General features: G+C 37.3%; 1 protein-coding gene across 1 annotated transcript in view; it reads right to left on the bottom strand.

Moving 5' to 3' along the window:
• cacna1eb (calcium channel, voltage-dependent, R type, alpha 1E subunit b) overlaps nucleotides 1-18,865 on the bottom strand; it is a 146,635-nt gene extending 127,770 nt beyond the window's left edge. The window contains exons 1-2 of the mRNA XM_056470502.1: nucleotides 18,309-18,865; nucleotides 1,619-1,724 (exon numbers count right to left, since the gene is read on the bottom strand). Coding sequence (XP_056326477.1) covers nucleotides 1,619-1,724; nucleotides 18,309-18,517 — 315 coding nt within the window. The 5' untranslated portion in view covers nucleotides 18,518-18,865. The remainder of the gene's footprint in view (nucleotides 1-1,618; nucleotides 1,725-18,308) is intronic.
• Nucleotides 18,866-21,396: the final 2,531 nt, after the last annotated feature.

The raw sequence follows: 21,396 nt of genomic DNA, 5'->3' as shown, positions 1-21,396 counted from the left end.
TCTATCCATTCATCCATCTAGATATCTATCCATACATCTACCTATCCATCTGTCCATCCATCCATCCGTCCATCCATCCATCCATCCATCCATCCATCCATCCATCCATCCATCTATCTATCTATCTATCTACCTATCTATCCTTTTATCTAGACATCTCTCCAATCATCTACCAAGCTATCTATCCATTCATCCATCTAGATATCTATCCATACATCTACCTATCCATCTGTCCATCCAATTGCATTATGGGAGCTTGATCTTTCTTCCACTAACTTTTAACCTTAAAATGTTGTAAAAAGTGACTTTTATTGTCATAATGAATAGTGTAAAGAGCTATATTGTCTGGGCTGGTGTTGTATATTACATCACAAATACCTTATAATAAACTGCAGCACATTTACTGGTATTTTACAGACTTATTTCTCCAGATCAGAGATGCCCAAAGTTGGACCCACCATCCTATCTGAGAAGAGATTTAGAATGGAGGTTGTGGCACACACCTTCAGCAGAGATCCTCATTTCTAGTTTAACAAACCCTTTTGTTTGTTTGTTTAATTGTTCAGCTACAAAAAAGTCAACTGAAAGGAAATGTTTTAATTAAATGTTGTGCACAAATCACATTTTTAAGATGTAAATACTGTCACTCAAAGATAGAGGATAATACACAAGACATCGACGAGAAAATCAAGGCAAAGGCGGGTTCAGCTGGACTCGTGTGTTTAGTACTGAACACCATGTGTGTTATAAATGTCTTTATGTTTTTATTGTTCATTATAAAATGTCAAAAATAATATTTGATAATTATTCATATTATTAAAGGGTTTTTTTCTATTTATTTTTAAATATGCAAACTCAATTATGAAACTACCATGGCAGCATTAATGTAATAGTATGGTATATTTACCTTCGGCCCACCACCCTTAATGAAGTTTGGTTTTTGGCCCTTCATAAGAAAAAGTTTGGGCTGCTCTAAATATTATTTCTTATGAATTATATAATTTATAACAACTAAAATATCAATAAACGTCAAAGTTAAACTGTAGAGCTGAATTTTCAACATCAAGAGTGGACAGAGCAGAGATCAACATCCCATAATGCAGTTCACACCTGCTACTATCCCACACAAAATACAGAAAATGCTAATTAACATTTTACAGCGCAGAATTGAGCTCAAACAAAACTTGCAAGCATTTCTTCTGTTTAAAAGATCAAGATAGACATCTTAACATTAAAGTTTTGGCTGCCAGTGAATATCTAATAGACGTCCAAGAAAAGCTCAAATCTACTCTGTCATCAAATACACAATGACTACACGCCGCTAACTACACAGTATTTAACTGTAATATGAACTGTATTTCACTATAGGACAGTTATACAGTATGTTACTATATATTAAAGTTCCATTGTGAAAATGACTGTATATTTTACAGTACAGAAATACAATACTGTAAATACACAGAGCAAGAGAAATGCTGCTGTAAATGTAAATATACAGTATATGTGTTGATTTACAGTAAGTTAGTGATGAACTGCTGCCAGTAAGTTACTGTAGATTCTACAGAATATTGTTAACATGTGAATTAACCTTTTAAAAGAAATATACTATAATTCTTACCAGTCTTTTGGACATTGGTGTCTTGTCCTCTCCAGGAAGATGCTGCTCCAGGGACAGAACGATGCAGTTGGCTATGATGGTGGCCAGGATCATATACTCAAATGGAGTAAAGGCATAAGGGTCAAGGCAAACATTATTACTGTATATCAGTGGGAAAACACTGTTTTTCATATGTGAGATGAGTTAAATATATATCTTTGTTTTTTAAGACTCTTCACTTTCACTTGACATATACTAAAACTTAGCACACTCGTATTGACCCTTTACGGGCGAAGAACCATAATAACACTCACCGGCCACTTAATTAGGTACACCTGTTTAACTGCTTGTTAACGAAAATTTCTAATCAGAAAACTCAATGCATTTAGGCATATAGATAAGATCCAGATGACAAATCTGCAGCAAATGCGTGAAGCTATCATGTCAAAATGGACCAAAATCTCTGAGGAATATTTCCAGCACCTTGCTGAATATATGCCACAAAGGATTAAGGCAATCTGAACACAAAAGGGGGTCCATCCCGGAACTAGTAAGGTGTACCTAATAAAGTGGCCGTGAGTTTAGTTTCATCATTGATTACAATATAAATTATTTACATCATAAAAACACACAACGCCTGTCAAGGTTTAACCTTTTCAGTAATACTTGTGAAACGAGGATTAACAAAAGACGTATATTTATTTACAGATCATACTTACAACAGGAACTGGACCATGAACCACAGGCAGGACAAGGATTCAATACCAGACAAAGGACTAGACAAACTCTTGTCAAACATGAAACTACTAACAGACAGGTGGAACTAATATACACTAACAAATGGGGGGGGGACAAAGGAATCACCTGACAGAACAAAAGCATCACATGACATAAACACAAGCACATGGAACAACACATGTGAAATCACAGGACAGAAATACATGGAGCACAACAGCGTGAACACAACAGATGACGCCAGGCTTTTCCCAGTGAGTTTAACGAATCACTGAGAGTTAATATGGTGGCATGGTGGCTCAGTGGTTAGCACTTTGGCCTGACAGCAAGAAGGTCGCTGGTTCGAGGCCCGGCTGGGTCAGTTGGCGTTTCTGTGTGGAGTTTGCATGTTCTCCCCGTGTTGGCGTGGGTTTCCTCCAGGGTGCTCCGGTTTCCCCAACGGTCCAAACACATGCGCTATAAAAAAATTACTCAAGTAGTTACTTTTAATCTGATTATTAAAAATTAAAGATTGAACTATTATTTATTATTCTATTTTTCATTTCAGGGGAAAACTTTGCTAAATTTGCTAATTAAATTAATCATGTACGTTTTTTGCTACAGCCAATACGGGCTGACAGTAAGAACGTCATGAACCACAAAGCCTCTGTGGTTGTGTTTGGTATTTTTTTATTGAATAATCAAACTGTTTTGGACAATTACACTGCAGCAGATTTCATTAATATTTTGCACACAGACTGTAAAATGTCTGTTATGCAATTGTAAGGATGGCTATATCTCTCTATAATATTAAACCCTGAAAACGGTTATGTAGCTCCACACGAGACAAGACCACGAGAATGGTCAAGCACTAAAACAATAAACTTTCTAATCTGAGAAGAAGATCAGCTAGGAAACCAGTTGTTCGGGTTGTCTCGATCATGCATCCTGAGCCCCCCCTCTTTGTCCTGGAGTACTGTCTGAAAACTGCTGTGAAATTCTCTAAAGATCAGACCACGAGAACTAACAGGCTGTAAAACAATAAACTTTATAATCTTCAGAGAGGATCTCGAGAAAGCCATCTGGACAGTTGACACATCACCTATCCTCAGGCCCTCTTACCCTCCCCAGTTATACGGCCTGGGTCATTAAAAAGGTTACTCAGGAATGACCAGATTTCAAGCTTCTATGGTGAGATGATATAAGATGTATATTTGCAGTATTTGTGAATTTTAACTTGTCATGCTTAGTGTCATTTTAAATGTTTCTGTGTGATTGGTAAAGTGGTCTTAATTTCTTTGATAAGATCTTTGCCAGATGCTCCACTCCAGGGAAAATGGTCTTTGTATCAACTCATGACCAGGCAAGAGGCTTGGTGACGCTTTTATTGTCTTGAATTTATGACGATTTGAGTATTTAGGCAAAGGGTGCAGAAGTGTCTGGGGGATTCTGTAGGCAGGATACCCCATTGCAGTTTGTGAGTCTCTGAGCTCTGCATCAGGACTTATATGCTGCAATGTATTTCTACACGGTCAGGTATTAATCTCTAACTTAAATGTATCTTCGAATAATTGATGTTGTACAATCTTGATTGGCTTATTTTGTTTAGTTATGTGAATTGGAATGGAAAATCTTTGCCTGACAAATAAATGTAAAATTCTTGTTTAACTCTAATATCTCCTGAAATCATTTAAATCTAGTAGATTGTTTAGGCTGATGTTTCCGCAGCTTACGACCAGGATTTGTCATACATTCAGGATCAATGGATGGAGCATGGGCACAGCATTAGAGACCTGATGATTTCTGACAATCACTGACTTAGTATAATATAAATTAGGGGGCTAAATACAACTTTCTTTAAATATGTGCAAGCATGGGGCGGCCAATTATTGCTTAAAGGAAGTAGCTTTCAGTTATATTCTTTGACTAAGCTAAATTAAACTTTTCTTTAAATATGTGCAAGCATGGGGCGGCCTATTATTATTTAAAGGAAATTAGCTTATCGGCTAAGAATCGGAACTGGCGAGGTTGTGTCCGTGAGCAGATGTAACTGGCCAGCATACTGACTCTAAGCGACTTCGGGTAAATGATGAACCATTACTTGAGAATAAGGATTTATTAGGTTAATCAATCTAAATTAGACCGAATCACAACCTATAAGGTAATCAGCTTGAATTAGATAAATATAAAATTATTATGAATTGGAGTCAGATTACAATTCGGAGTTGGAAACAAATTAAAATAAATCTTAATGAATAAAAATATTTCTTTTCACATGTGCTAAAAGGCTTACATGCATTTAACCTTCACCCATGCTGTTAGTTCCGTCATAGGAAAAATAGATGGGCCCTTACAATTGGTGACCCCGACGTGATCTCCCATAAAGTTTCAGGCGAGTGATGTCTTTCAGCGCAAGATTCAAAAGAAATGCTCCGAAAAAAGAGGTTCGAGTTTCTCTTCTTCTTCCAACTGTTGAGGTAAGTCAATTATTTTGCTTTTTAAAGTGTTGAGGGAAAGATAAATGCATCTTATATAGACACATTTTGTAGAATGAGTCGGAATACTCAAAAAGGATAGACCAGAGACCGTAAAAATCTGGTTGGGCTTAAGAATTAGACAAAACCACATTGTTCGTCAGGGACATAATAGCAGCAGAGTGGGAGAAGAATGAAAGCTCTAAACCCAAAATTCTCAAAATCTCTTCAAGAGATTAAATTTTAAGATGGAATAACATCATCCAAATTTTATTCTGGTACTTAACAGAGAGCAGCAAATGACAATCTAAATTCTGAATATAACTGTTTCCACTAAGGGTTGCTTATTGCACATGTTACAATAACTTTGCAACACTGCAAACAAGCAGCATTTATATTTCAAGAATTTTGAAATTTGTAATTAGATTAATTGGAAATTCTTATTGTAATCTTTGTATTAAATGTAATGAAAGTCTTCCAAGAGATATTTAAAAACACTGAAAATAGTTTTTTAAATGCTGTTTAAGACTCTGTCTAAATAGCCAAAGCTGTAAGGCAGATAAGGACATGGTCAGTGTTGGGAGTGTTACTTTAAAGAAAAAAGAAACAAATTATTAATTACATCACTAAAGTTGTAGTTAATTTATGTTTCCAATGGCTTTGCCTGAAAAGTAACTCGGTTACTTGATAAGTAATTTAATTACTTGACTAAAGACTAAAATTCCACATAAATTGCATGGGCAATAGAAAATAAACAATCAGGAATTTTTGTATTGTTTTGAGAAAAAGACAATATGTTTCAAATAAATGACACTATATTTCATAAATTCACATTCTATTGTTTGAGATAGGTACCACCCTACTTATCGGAATTGAGTTATATAGAACCATTAAAGTTTTATATAGCATTTAAGGCAAGTATATTATAAGTCACTGTAATTAAGCTACCTAAGAATGAGAAATAATCTCTCACTTGATTCTTTGCGAAAAGGTAATTTTAAATTGCAGTGACTATTTACTTTGTAACTAATTACACCCCACACTGGACATGATAAGATCATACATCTACAAGATGTGTATTCTGCATTTGCCCTTGCGTGCCAAACTTTCAAACATTCACATATGAAGAAAGATTTACAAAAGAAAGCTCACCTAATAACAACTAAGCTCAAAATAAGAAAATTGTGACTAACCCACAAAATTCTTTAAACCGAGCAATGATTGACTTGGAGATGTGCTTGCAATTCACTAAATGTCCAGGCAATAAAGTTTACGACTGGCTTCCAGTGTGACTTGATCCTGCACTGATAGTGAACATGGAAGAACAACCGTAGCAAAGAGCCAAATCAAAAGGTGACATTCCAAAAGATCAATAAGATGATAATCAGTCATCCTAGACAAATTACTAAACAGCCACTCCAGAGACCAGTAATAAAATGATTTTAAAATGTATACTATGTTAAGGTAATATGATTTATATCGTAAGAACATTATGATATTGTATATTATCACAGCCAATAATGGCGTCCAATCTCATTAAGATTGAGCATGATTTAAGAAGGAAAAGAAAATTGAAGTGTGTAAAATGGACAAAGCAGGTGTGAAAATGAGAGTAAATGCATGTAGCAAGAAAATGAGGATCTTTCTTAATGTTAAAACATTAAAAAGAAGTCAGCAGATAGTTAAAGATGGAAAACAGTAAGTAGCTAAGAGAGGAAACGGAAAGGAAAAATAATCAAATTAATAAGAAGGAATTTCTTTATCTTCTAATAATGCAAAAATCTGTGATGAGAGAAATTGACATGTCCAAAAATTATCAACTAAAATAATCGATCTGATTGGAGTGAAAATACTCCCAGTAGAAACAACCCAATAGCAATGGCTTTAAAAGTTGTAACTAAGAGACAAGGAAAGGTACAAATCTCTCCTTTCTCTTGAAACTCTTTGGGAAAAGTATTCTTAAACTAAAGTATCCCTCTCTGGGCTAGCCATCTAGTATTAAATCTAACCAGTAGATTGATTTATTTGGACATGCAATCAAAGTTGTGTGCAATATAACTGGCAGAAAGTTCTATACAAAGTACAGAGATGTAAATGGAAAAAATTTTGATCAGCATTTCTAAATTTTCATTGCTAAATAAAAAGCACAGCATCCAAATTGATGAACTGATGCTTCAAACGCAGATCTGACCAGTGAGAACAGAAATTACCTCAGTAGATCTGAGTGTTATAAAACTCACATTATGGCAGACTGAAAGTTCAGAAGCGAAAGAAATTTAAAAGGATATGCTCAAATTTGACCATCAATGCTCAGTTGATCTGACCTTTTGCTTTGCAAAAACATGATTATGATAATAAGATGTCTTTGTAAACCAACACAAATTAAATTCTAATTGCATGTAAGTTGATGCCAATTATAAAAAATGTCTAGCTAAGACCATAAATGGGAAATTAAAGTAGTACTATCTATTTTAATATAATTTGTGTAAAGGCTCAGATAAAACTGTGTTTTTTCTCTCTGCATATTTTACCATTCAGGTTGGCGTCTGCCCAAACCTGCCTGTATTCAGACAGGACACACAGTTTGACATAAGATGGGTTATAAAGGTACTTAAAGAGGCCAATCATACCCAATAAATACACTAACACTGCCTGTCTACATGGCCTCCCAGTGTAGCGCTGGAACTAAATTTTGCAACACAAATTATAACTAAACCTTACCCATCTCATGCACACAAACACACATAACATACATTCATTACTGCAACCTCAGTATTTTTAACTGGTATATGTCGACTATCCAGGGTAAAATTATTTACATCATTCAAATCTATCATACATTATTCACTTCATACATATAGGACAATGTGGAAATATTACTTAAATATCAATTGTGGTAAACAATTTTGCAACTTTGTGGTTTTTCAAATTGCTGTGTATTGATATAGTAATGTACAGAAGACTTATGCATGGCTACAGTCACATAACGAACTAATTAGCAAAATCTAAATGAGACTACTAGTCTATTTAGATGTTCAATTCATTCATGTTTATTCATTAGCCCTGTTGCAGAATAGTAGGGCCCACTATTTTACAACAGTGACTTTTGAAAACTCAAAATTGATAAGAACAACTAAATCTAAAACCGCAGGCACTAGCAATTTAACAAAATTCTAAATTAAACCTGCATTGTTGAATGTGACTTTAGCCTGTACATCAGATACACAAAGAATGAGAAAAAATAACCTGAAGATTTTAAATCTTACTTTGTTTGAATTTTCATTCTCTTGTTGATTTAGTCAAACCTTAGGTCTGCATTAATGTTTTTTCAATTGAACCATTTATATAGACAATTTTATGATTGTAATTGTGAAATTGTGTATTTTTCTTATTGATGTTATATTTTTTATTATGCATACCACTAGTAAAAATACTGGTTATATTGGCTTTTGCACCTTTCCTTTAAATTACTCTTATCAAATATTTTTAAATACCATACTGTCATTCATCATGGAAGTGAAGCATCTGGGAATTTACTAGCACTAAATTTAGGACTTATTAAGACCTTATTTACCTCTCACACTTTGAAGATGGTTATTGTGTTTTGTGTTTACCCATTCTACAGTGATGCAAAGCTCATTGATATTCAACTATTGCATGGTCATTCAGCTGTCTCACATAAAGTGGAGCATCATCAGTGACGTTGGTCCTTAACCTGTAAATATATGAACTGCCCTGTGAACCTCACCTTATGTCTGACGCTGACAAAGGTCTTTCCAGTGGAACTGATAATGACCTGGGGAGGATCTAATGCACATGAATGTTTCTCAAAGTGCAATGAGATTTGCAACTTGTTTGATCAATGCACTGAACTTTGTCATTCTATAGACTGAATACCACCACAGATGGACACAAATACAACGAAGCGGATGGCAAAAATGCCTGAGCAGCCACTTGAGCCCAAGCTCAACACAGCATGCCTACAACTAAAAAGACTGTGGGGTTCAGCGATATAACTCCATCTTAATGTTGAAGCTGCTTTTAATGTTGTGATTTCAGGTGATGACATTGTTTCTACAATCAACACCAACGCTCGCCAAAGCCATCCAAAAACTATGATCTTGTGGCCCCTTGAGAGACTGCTCAGAATTGCTCCAAGGGACCAGGGGAGGAAATCTGTAAGGATGGCTATATCTCTCTATAATATTAAACCCTGAAAACGGTTATGTAGCTCCACACGAGACAAGACCACGAGAATGGTCAAGCACTAAAACAATAAACTTTCTAATCTGAGAAGAAGATCAGCTAGGAAACCAGTTGTTCGGGTTGTCTCGATCATGCATCCTGAGCCCCCCCTCTTTGTCCTGGAGTACTGTCTGAAAACTGCTGTGAAATTCTCTAAAGATCAGACCACGAGAACTAACAGGCTGTAAAACAATAAACTTTATAATCTTCAGAGAGGATCTCGAGAAAGCCATCTGGACAGTTGACACATCACCTATCCTCAGGCCCTCTTACCCTCCCCAGTTATACGGCCTGGGTCATTAAAAAGGTTACTCAGGAATGACCAGATTTCAAGCTTCTATGGTGAGATGATATAAGATGTATATTTGCAGTATTTGTGAATTTTAACTTGTCATGCTTAGTGTCATTTTAAATGTTTCTGTGTGATTGGTAAAGTGGTCTTAATTTCTTTGATAAGATCTTTGCCAGATGCTCCACTCCAGGGAAAATGGTCTTTGTATCAACTCATGACCAGGCAAGAGGCTTGGTGACGCTTTTATTGTCTTGAATTTATGACGATTTGAGTATTTAGGCAAAGGGTGCAGAAGTGTCTGGGGGATTCTGTAGGCAGGATACCCCATTGCAGTTTGTGAGTCTCTGAGCTCTGCATCAGGACTTATATGCTGCAATGTATTTCTACACGGTCAGGTATTAATCTCTAACTTAAATGTATCTTCGAATAATTGATGTTGTACAATCTTGATTGGCTTATTTTGTTTAGTTATGTGAATTGGAATGGAAAATCTTTGCCTGACAAATAAATGTAAAATTCTTGTTTAACTCTAATATCTCCTGAAATCATTTAAATCTAGTAGATTGTTTAGGCTGATGTTTCCGCAGCTTACGACCAGGATTTGTCATACATTCAGGATCAATGGATGGAGCATGGGCACAGCATTAGAGACCTGATGATTTCTGACAATCACTGACTTAGTATAATATAAATTAGGGGGCTAAATACAACTTTCTTTAAATATGTGCAAGCATGGGGCGGCCAATTATTGCTTAAAGGAAGTAGCTTTCAGTTATATTCTTTGACTAAGCTAAATTAAACTTTTCTTTAAATATGTGCAAGCATGGGGCGGCCTATTATTATTTAAAGGAAATTAGCTTATCGGCTAAGAATCGGAACTGGCGAGGTTGTGTCCGTGAGCAGATGTAACTGGCCAGCATACTGACTCTAAGCGACTTCGGGTAAATGATGAACCATTACTTGAGAATAAGGATTTATTAGGTTAATCAATCTAAATTAGACCGAATCACAACCTATAAGGTAATCAGCTTGAATTAGATAAATATAAAATTATTATGAATTGGAGTCAGATTACAATTCGGAGTTGGAAACAAATTAAAATAAATCTTAATGAATAAAAATATTTCTTTTCACATGTGCTAAAAGGCTTACATGCATTTAACCTTCACCCATGCTGTTAGTTCCGTCATAGGAAAAATAGATGGGCCCTTACAATTATCTAATGCACATGAATGTTTCTCAAAGTGCAATGAGATTTGCAACTTGTTTGATCAATGCACTGAACTTTGTCATTCTATAGACTGAATACCACCACAGATGGACACAAATACAACGAAGCGGATGGCAAAAATGCCTGAGCAGCCACTTGAGCCCAAGCTCAACACAGCATGCCTACAACTAAAAAGACTGTGGGGTTCAGCGATATAACTCCATCTTAATGTTGAAGCTGCTTTTAATGTTGTGATTTCAGGTGATGACATTGTTTCTACAATCAACACCAACGCTCGCCAAAGCCATCCAAAAACTATGATCTTGTGGCCCCTTGAGAGACTGCTCAGAATTGCTCCAAGGGACCAGGGGAGGAAATCTGTAAGGATGGCTATATCTCTCTATAATATTAAACCCTGAAAACGGTTATGTAGCTCCACACGAGACAAGACCACGAGAATGGTCAAGCACTAAAACAATAAACTTTCTAATCTGAGAAGAAGATCAGCTAGGAAACCAGTTGTTCGGGTTGTCTCGATCATGCATCCTGAGCCCCCCCTCTTTGTCCTGGAGTACTGTCTGAAAACTGCTGTGAAATTCTCTAAAGATCAGACCACGAGAACTAACAGGCTGTAAAACAATAAACTTTATAATCTTCAGAGAGGATCTCGAGAAAGCCATCTGGACAGTTGACACATCACCTATCCTCAGGCCCTCTTACCCTCCCCAGTTATACGGCCTGGGTCATTAAAAAGGTTACTCAGGAATGACCAGATTTCAAGCTTCTATGGTGAGATGATATAAGATGTATATTTGCAGTATTTGTGAATTTTAACTTGTCATGCTTAGTGTCATTTTAAATGTTTCTGTGTGATTGGTAAAGTGGTCTTAATTTCTTTGATAAGATCTTTGCCAGATGCTCCACTCCAGGGAAAATGGTCTTTGTATCAACTCATGACCAGGCAAGAGGCTTGGTGACGCTTTTATTGTCTTGAATTTATGACGATTTGAGTATTTAGGCAAAGGGTGCAGAAGTGTCTGGGGGATTCTGTAGGCAGGATACCCCATTGCAGTTTGTGAGTCTCTGAGCTCTGCATCAGGACTTATATGCTGCAATGTATTTCTACACGGTCAGGTATTAATCTCTAACTTAAATGTATCTTCGAATAATTGATGTTGTACAATCTTGATTGGCTTATTTTGTTTAGTTATGTGAATTGGAATGGAAAATCTTTGCCTGACAAATAAATGTAAAATTCTTGTTTAACTCTAATATCTCCTGAAATCATTTAAATCTAGTAGATTGTTTAGGCTGATGTTTCCGCAGCTTACGACCAGGATTTGTCATACATTCAGGATCAATGGATGGAGCATGGGCACAGCATTAGAGACCTGATGATTTCTGACAATCACTGACTTAGTATAATATAAATTAGGGGGCTAAATACAACTTTCTTTAAATATGTGCAAGCATGGGGCGGCCAATTATTGCTTAAAGGAAGTAGCTTTCAGTTATATTCTTTGACTAAGCTAAATTAAACTTTTCTTTAAATATGTGCAAGCATGGGGCGGCCTATTATTATTTAAAGGAAATTAGCTTATCGGCTAAGAATCGGAACTGGCGAGGTTGTGTCCGTGAGCAGATGTAACTGGCCAGCATACTGACTCTAAGCGACTTCGGGTAAATGATGAACCATTACTTGAGAATAAGGATTTATTAGGTTAATCAATCTAAATTAGACCGAATCACAACCTATAAGGTAATCAGCTTGAATTAGATAAATATAAAATTATTATGAATTGGAGTCAGATTACAATTCGGAGTTGGAAACAAATTAAAATAAATCTTAATGAATAAAAATATTTCTTTTCACATGTGCTAAAAGGCTTACATGCATTTAACCTTCACCCATGCTGTTAGTTCCGTCATAGGAAAAATAGATGGGCCCTTACACAATGGCAGGACCGAATCCAAGACACCATATTAGTATCACACACAGATCCGCTGTTTTACAGTATAAACGTTATTTGTTTGACCAAATAACAGCATAAATGTTTTTATTTTTTTGGTATATGGTTTATTTGTTTGAGTAATAATTTATTTATTTATGCGCATAGTTATTATCTCCTTTAAAAGTATTTATTTATTTACTTATTTATTCTAAGTGATGTAAAACAAAGCAGAGGACATTTTTTGCAGTATTCTCTATAATATGATAGCTCAGTGGGTAGCACGATCGCCTCACAGCAAGAAGGTCACTGGTTCGAGCACCAGCTGGGAACAGATGGCATTTATGTGTGGAGTTTGCATGTTCTCCTCATGTTGGCGTGGGTTTCCTCCGGGTGCTCCGGTTTCCCCCACTGTCCAAACACATGTGCTATAGGGGAATTGATCAACTAAATTGGCTGTAGTGTATGAGTGTGAATGTAAGAGTGTATTGGTGTTTCCCAGTGTTGGGTTGCGGCTGGATATATATATATATATATATATATATATATATATATATATATATATATATATATATATATATATATATATATATATATATATATATATAATATATGTAATTTAATATATATATATATATATGTGTAATTTAATATATATATATATATATATATATATATATATATATATATATATATATATATATATGTAATTTAATATATATATATATATATATATTGCTGTCATCATGCCAAAGACATAAGAAATTAGTTATTGGAAAGCTGTATTCAGTGTGTTGTGATACTAGCCCATTGTTGTAATTAGATTAAGTTAATTAAGAATTACCTGTAGCCAATCATAAAAAAAATCGTAATAATATTGCAACACAAAACCCTTTATGATAAACAAAGCATGAAATATAAAGACACAGCATTAATAAATGAATCCGCATCATGCAAGTTTTGTGCACATGACCAAATTCGTGGATTTAAAAAAACAAAAAACGCGTACGAAAATTTCAGACTTCAGTGTGCAAAACCCTTAAAGGTCCAGTGAAATTAACGTTTTTACATATTAGTATCAGCCTTAAGGATATCTATTAGCTGAAGTGCTACAAAACAATGACAAAATTCACGTTTGGAAGATATAAACCAATATAAACATCTAAAGTTTGCTGTGTGTCACTTCAGCCTAAATGGATCAACGTTTTTATTTACGTCACCTCCTACTTCAGTTTCTCCTCAAATCTTCTGACCAATCAAATGCTCTCTAGTGTCTGACATGCCTCATCCCCTTCTTCTCATTGGCTGTTTATTTAATGTGCTAGAGTTCAACCACTCTCACTGGCAGAGCAGTGAGAAAAACTATTCAAAAGGGGAGGAGCTACTGTATGCCCCGCCCTCTCTTCATGTTTCATTTGCGATTGCGTCAAACATCAAATAAAAAAATGCACATTTCAATGCACTTCCTTTAAGTGTAAGTTAACAGCAGTGACTCTACAAATTCCACATTTTCTGAACTATAATCCCAATAAGCTCAATTTATTACGATATCGATGCTGAAACGATAGCTTGTGCGGCCCTACATCATAAAAGACCAAACTTCAACCCACACAGCAGCAGATGTGATATAACCGCACGTGCTTCTGGAAAACACGCTCTTGTTCTCTGGTCTGGAAGTGCAGTACATGATGTGTGGATGTTTCTCAGGTGAGCAGAATCGCTGTAAAGCCTCCCCAGAGGAGGTTAAGTGTAGAATGGAGGTTGCCATGGCAATCCTCACTGCCAGAGAGATGCCAAAAATAAAAAAAAGCTGAAAATTCTAGGTTAGTGCATCCCTGACTGAATTGACATTACTATGCTTATTATTGTACAATGCCATTTTCTTGTGGCTGTATTACAGCTTCCAGGATTTTTTCCTCACTTGGAAGCATCTTTTTATCTGACAGGAAAGGTGAAATCTAGTGCTCTGCTTGCTCTAGAAAAAAAAGGAGAAGAAGTAGTAGCACAGTTTCAAGATGAATGAATTGAGGTGTCATTCATGCCCGTAGCACAGTCCAGTCAGTGCTGGAGATTTACTTCTAATACTCGTATTCAGGTGTGATGTGTTCAGGCGCTGTGAGGATTACATGAGGGCATTTACACATTAAAATACTGGCTGGAAGTTGCTGCAACTTTTTATTCAAGTACAGTGGTGGATTTCCAGCTGAAATTGAATATTGGGCTCTATTTTAATGATCTAGGCACAAAGTCTAAAGTGCATGGTGCAAAAGCATTAGGAACGAGTACGAATCCACTTTTGCTATTGTAAGGATGGATAAATCCGCTCTGCTCGTGGTGCATGGTCTAACAGGGTTGAGCTTATTCTCTATTGAGTTCTGGGTGTGTTTTGAGCATAACATGCATTAAACCAATCAGAGTCTCATCTCTCATTCCCTTTAATAGTCAGTTGTGTCGCGCCATGGAGCATTTGTTATTAACATGGCAGAGTTTATAAGTGTAAAAACTGACCACTTCACTAGAGAGAAAACAGTTAAACAGAGCATCTGCAGCGCGAGGATAAAGAACAAGCCTCCTCCATTCAGCCTCTTTACTTTATTTTTACTCTTTACTCCTTTACTTTCGTGGAGTAAGGAAACGGTGGAAACTCACTCCACTGAACACATCCATTAGCCCACATATTTAATTTCCTTTGTTAAGCACAAAGATTTGCTTCTAAACTATTTCTAAATTCAGTTCTAATCTCCAGCAAAGGAATAAATGATCAATAATAATGAAGTGTGGTCAAAACACTGAGTTATATCCAAACACACGTCCTGTTCTGATGCCCCATATGGTGATGCAGACGTCTCCAAAACCCCACAGCTGGACAAATCTACACTTGTGTTTATTAAAACTAATATAAATATCCATATAATAAATAATACTGCTAATGATAATCACATTATACAGATGCAGATCGTCATGAATAAACTGAAAAAGTGATAAAATGAGTACGTTTACATGGACACCAATAATAATTTTAATGTGATTAAGACAATACTCTGATTAAGAGTCGACCATGTTAACAGCGATTTTTGATTAATTTAATCTGATTAGGGTCATAATCGAACTACAGAGAAATGGAATTAAGCCATGTGGAGTATGCTCATTTTTGTCACATAATTGCAGTGCAGTACAGACATGTAAACAGCTTAAACTATTACCGTCGTGTAGGAATTTTCGCTGCATTTTGAGACAGGATAGTCTACACACACGCCTGTCTGACACTATTCTCTGCACCCACTGAGTCAGTGAAGACCGCAGACTCCTGCATCATAAAATGTGGAGGTTTATTCTCCCATTTAGCGTGCGGTATGAACTTCCGTTAAAACTACACTCTTCTGGAAGTTCATATTCATATCTAATATCTCGTTTGTCAGGGGGGCATGCATGAAATGTTCCTCAATGAAAGTGAAAGTGTCAAACTGCAGTTAAAGTCGACAAATTAAAAATGAAACACCCAAAATTACAACAAACTCTGGAGGAAACGTGGATGGCGCGGTGACGCAATGACGTTAATTGAATTGTGTGTTATAACATGTAAAACGGGATCATGAAAGGAACATTCAAAAAGTAACTCATGCAAACGCCTTCATCTTATTATTGTCTTAATTAGATTAATGCAAATAATTTGATTACTGACGTCCATGTAAACGTTGTCAATGACAAGCAGGATCTGTAAATCAGAACTCTTGAAAGTGCATTTCAAAATATGGTAGTCATGTGAATTCATATTTGAAAACAACACCATTACGGTCTCCATGTGAACTGCAGAAATGTTGAGTTTTTGAAAATAGTGTTATAATGTGTATTACGCAGCCCAGACTGATTGTGATTTTTATGAAACATTAAATACGTTGCTCTGGGTGCGTCTTGTTGCACGCTTCAGATGAGAAATCCACTAGAGGGCGCTGTGTCGATGTTTGCGAATCTGAAATACGTTACTTAGGGTGTGTTTTATCATTCAGTTCAGATACACGTTCTTCATGTACATGTTTAGAAGGCAGAGCTTGTCGTACGGATCAGCTAGCTAAACTCCTAATAATGGTAATATTAACCATCAGGAATTGGATTTATCATCAAACCTATCTGTTTGTATTTATTTATAAGCCTCAAACTAGAGTGAGATTAGCAACCACTCATAAATCTTGGGTGAAAGCTAGCAGGTACTAATACTAAATATTAACAGTATGTTTAGTACCTAAAGTGTACATATTAAAACCTAAAAAGTACAAAAGTGTGTGTTTACAAATGTTTTAGCTAGACTGAGGAGTTTCTTAAAACAGTATTTAAATCTCGCTCTTAAACAGTAGAGTTTAACTGAGAAGTTAATTCAGTTGGCTGATTTTTTTATTTTAATAACCAGCACTGAGTATTAAGATATACGTATAAGGAACACCTTTAATATTCAGCTGGTCTTCAGTGTCTGAATCTGTTCGTCATGAGCGCAGAGATGTCATAGTCACATTGACACAGATCCCTACGGCATATTCTGCTGGAAAACCATTAAAGTAATTGGAGGAAGCATTCAGGTGATGCACGTCATAAACATTTTTAGTGCTCTTGTCAGATTATTTACGTATATATATATTACGTATTACGTATATTACGCAGATATATTACGTAAAGATAGTGTTCCATGAAAATATTTAGTACATTTCCTACTGCAAATACATTCATTCATTCATTTTCTTTCGGCTTAGCCCCTTATTTATCAGGACCGCCAACTATTCCATCATGTTTTACACATCAGATGCCCTTCCAGCCGCAATCCAATACTGGGAAACATCCATACACATTCATTCAATCACATACACTACGGCAAATTTAGTTAATCAATCCCCCTATAGCGCATGTGTTTGGACTGTGGGGGAAACCGAAGCACCCAGAGGAAACCCACACCAACACGGGGAGAACATGCAAACTCCACACAGAAACACCAACTGGCCTAGCCAGGATTCAAACTAGCGAACTTCTTGCTTAGAAGGCACAGTGCTAACCACTGTGCCACCGTGCTGCCTTCCAAAAATAATAATAATAATTAAATTTAGAGTTTTTAATAATCAGATTAAAAGTAACTAGTTACTTGAGTAATTTCTTCTTCGAATACTTTTTCACTCGGACTAAAGTCATTTTTAAGATCATTACTTTTACTTGAGTCCTTGATTAATTTGACTTGAGTTCAGATTTCGTATGCTGTTATTTATTTGTTGCCCATTTGTTACAACTTACTGTGAATTCAGGTATAGCTTGTCATTGGCTAACTATTCATTCATTCGTTTTCCTTCAACTTAGTCCCTGATTATCAGTGATCGCCACAGCGGAATGAATCGCCAACTATTCCAGCATATGTTTTACACAGTGGATGCTCTTCCAAGCGAAACACCCATACACACTCATTCACACACACACTTTCACACTATGGTCAATTTAGTTGATCAATTCCCCTATAGCGCATGTGTTTAGACTGTAGGGGAAACCGGAGCACCCTGAGGAAGCCCACGCCAACACTGGGAGAACATGCAAACTCCACACAGAAATGCCAACTTACTCAGCCGGGACTCGAACCAGCGACTTTCTTGCTGTGAGGCAACAGTGCTATAACCACCGAGCCATTGTTTTTTTACAAATTAAAGTGGATTAAACATAAAACAATCAAGTTGTCCTATAAAAAATCTCAAGAACTGAGTTGTTTCAGCTCATTTTAAATCAGTAGTTTGAACAAACAGCAAACATTTATTTAACTGCATGCGTTTTAATTTGCAAAGGCTGATGATAAAAAGGATATGGCCACTCTATAATCCTCTTTGCATATTTTCGGATCATATTGTTCTCGGCGAAGATAAAGAGAGACCTGTTGACGGTGAGACAGTTGTGTTTGGCCGGGATGGGGTTGTAGAGCGCCATGGTTCGAGCCCGCTTTATTTCCCCCGCAGACTCGGTTTCTGCCTTCCCTTCAGGACTCATTTCCTTCGGTGCGTCTTCAGATTGAGCCATGTCTCCAGATCTGTGATGTATCAATCCCAGAAAGAGTCCAGATTTTACTCCATTCCCCTCTAATGGCACATCAGCTTGAAGAATTGCCTGTTGCACTCCGTGAAGAAACTTTTTCGGTGTGTGTGTGTGTCAGGAAAGGGGTTTAAAAACACAGAAGATTATTCATCAGAAGAACGGAACCATCGTATCCTCTTCTTGCTCTCTTTTGCCATCTGTAAAGACAAACGTCCACTTTTTTTTAGTTCCTCTCAGGCGATGAAATGGAAAAATACAGGCGCTGCCGAGTCCATGTTCTCTCAGTGCTGAATGATAATAGTGGAGCGGTGCGATGCAGTGCAGTTTGTACTACCTGTTACACTGGTGCTGTGATCTATAACAGTGAATGTGGTCTCTTACCATCACATATTGCCTCATCTCTAGCACTCGCCCGCCCCCATTTCTCGCTCTCTCTCTCTCTCTCTCTCTCGCTCTCTTTCTCTCTGCCCCAATGCTCCCCCTCCCACACACACACACACACACATGCACTCAAACACACACGCACTCTCATACACAAGCTATGGGAAATCAGGACATACTGTAGGAAAACTGGTTACCATGGAAATGTATTTTACATTTTGTAATGTGATTGTGAGAGTGGCTTATCATTTACTTTGTCGGATATGATGATGATGATGATGATGATGAAGATGAAGATTTGCGCTCAGAGTCACAGCGCTTCTACTCTGGCAGCAATGAACACATCTCTCGTTCACAGGTGTCACAGGTGGTGCTTGTACCTTTGACAATACACTTTCAGAGTGCCCAAGTTAGGCTACTGTGGAACAGTGAAGTGATGTAAAGATGATGAATGGAGATTTTAACAGATTTTGAGTGGTATGTTTATAAGAGGCGCCTTTACATGGAGCTCCGGTTGAAAAAAATAGTGTGAGAAATCGATTCTGCATTGATTCTGAGATTTTCAAAATGCAGTTATTCTCTCTTGGATTGGTTATGAGCTTAATTTTTAACCACGGATGGCGCTCTAGGTTAGTTTTTAACAGCAGATGGCGCTCTAGGTTAGTTTTTAACAGCAGATGGCGCTCTAGGTTAGTTTTTAACAGCAGATGGCACTCTAGGTTAGTTTTTAACAGCAGATGGCGCTCTAGGTTAGTTTTTAACAGCAGATGGCGCTCTAGGTTAGTTTTTAACAGCAGATGGCGCTCTAGGCTAGTTTTTAACATTAGAGGAAGCTAGTTGTTTATCAGCAGATGGTGCTCTATGCTAATTTCTAACAGTAGAGAAAGCTCTAGGGTCGTTTTCATCCGCAGACAGCGGTCTATGGTCATTTTTAACAGTAGACAGTGCTTTAGGCTCGTTTTAACAGCAGATGTTGCTCTTGGGCTGTTTTTAACACCAGATGGTGCTCTAGGTTAGTTTTTAACAGCAATGGAAGCTAGTTGTTTAACAGATGGTGCTCTAGGCTAGTTTTTAACACCAGATGGCGCTCTACCCTGCTGAAAAATCCAGCTTAAACCAGCCTAGGCTGGTTGGCTGGTTTTAGCTGGTTGACCAGCCTGGTTTAAGAGGGGTTTTGGCCATTTCTAGGCTGGTTTCCAGCCATTTCCAGCCTGGTCTTAGCTGGTCAGGCTGGAAAATGACCAGCCTGGTTTAAGCTGGACATTTCTGGTTTTGTCTGGGCTCCCAGCCTGGCTGAGCTGGTCAAGCTGGTTTTAGCTGGTCATCTCCCAGCCTGACCAGCTAGGACCAGACTGGAAATGGCTGGAAACCAGCCTGGAAATGGCCCAAACCCCTCTAAAACCAGCCTGGTTGACCAGCTAAAACCAGACAACCAGCCTAGGCTGGTTTAAGCTGGATTTTTCAGTAGGGTAGGCTAGTTTTTAACAGCACATGGCGCTCTAGCCTAGTTTTTACCGGCACATGGCGCTCTAGGCTAGTTTTTACCGGCACATCCCTGCTGAAAAAAACAGCTTAAACTAGCCTAAGCTGGTTGGCTGGTTTTAGCTGGTTGACCAGCCTGGTTTTAGAGGGGTTTTGGCCAGGCTGGTTTCCAGCTATTTCCAGACTGGTCTTAGCTGGTCAGGCTGAAAAATGACCAGCTAAAACCAGCTTGACCAGCCAACCAGACTGGGAGCCCAGCCAAAACCACCAACCCCTCTAAAACCAGGCTGGTCAACCAGCTAAAACCAGCCAACCAGCTTAGGCTGGTTTAAGATGTTTTTTTTTCAGCAGGGATGGCGCTCTAGGCTACTTTTTAACAGCAGATGGCGCACTAGGCTAGTTTTTAACAGCACATGGCGCTCTAGGCTAGTTTTAACCAGCACATGGCGCTCTAGGCTAGTTTTTAACAGCAGATGGCGCTCTAAATTAGTTTTTAATAGCAGAGGCAGCTAGTTTTTAACAGCAGATGGTGCTCAATGCTAATTTCTAACAGTAGAGAAAGCTCTAAGCTAGTTTTAAGAGCAGATGGTGCTCTCGGCTCGTTTTCAACAGTAGATGGCACTCTAGACTTGTTTTTTTAACAGCAGATGGTGCTGTAAGCTCCTTTTTAAAAGTAGAGGAAGCTCATTGCTAGCTGTTAGCAGCAGATGGCGCTCTAGGCTAGTTTTTAACAGCAGATGGCACTCAATGCTAGTTGTCAACAGCAGATGGTGCTCTATGCTAGTTTTTAACAGTAGATGAAACTCTAGGCTACTTTTTTACAGCAGACGGTGCTTTATGCTTTACAAACAGCTGTACTCCTCCTGCACTTAAATTCTCACACCACTTAAACCTAAAAACAATCATGAACAAAGTTAGGAAAGGTTTAAACAAATTACAAGACTGTTAAAAAAATCACATGACATAAAAGTCAACTTGCATAACTGTGAGCATTTGAGCCC

Source organism: Danio aesculapii, chromosome 2 (assembly GCF_903798145.1).
Source record: "Danio aesculapii chromosome 2, fDanAes4.1, whole genome shotgun sequence".
Taxonomy (NCBI): Eukaryota; Metazoa; Chordata; class Actinopteri; order Cypriniformes; family Danionidae; genus Danio; species Danio aesculapii.
This window is presented reverse-complemented; position numbering and strand designations above follow the sequence as displayed.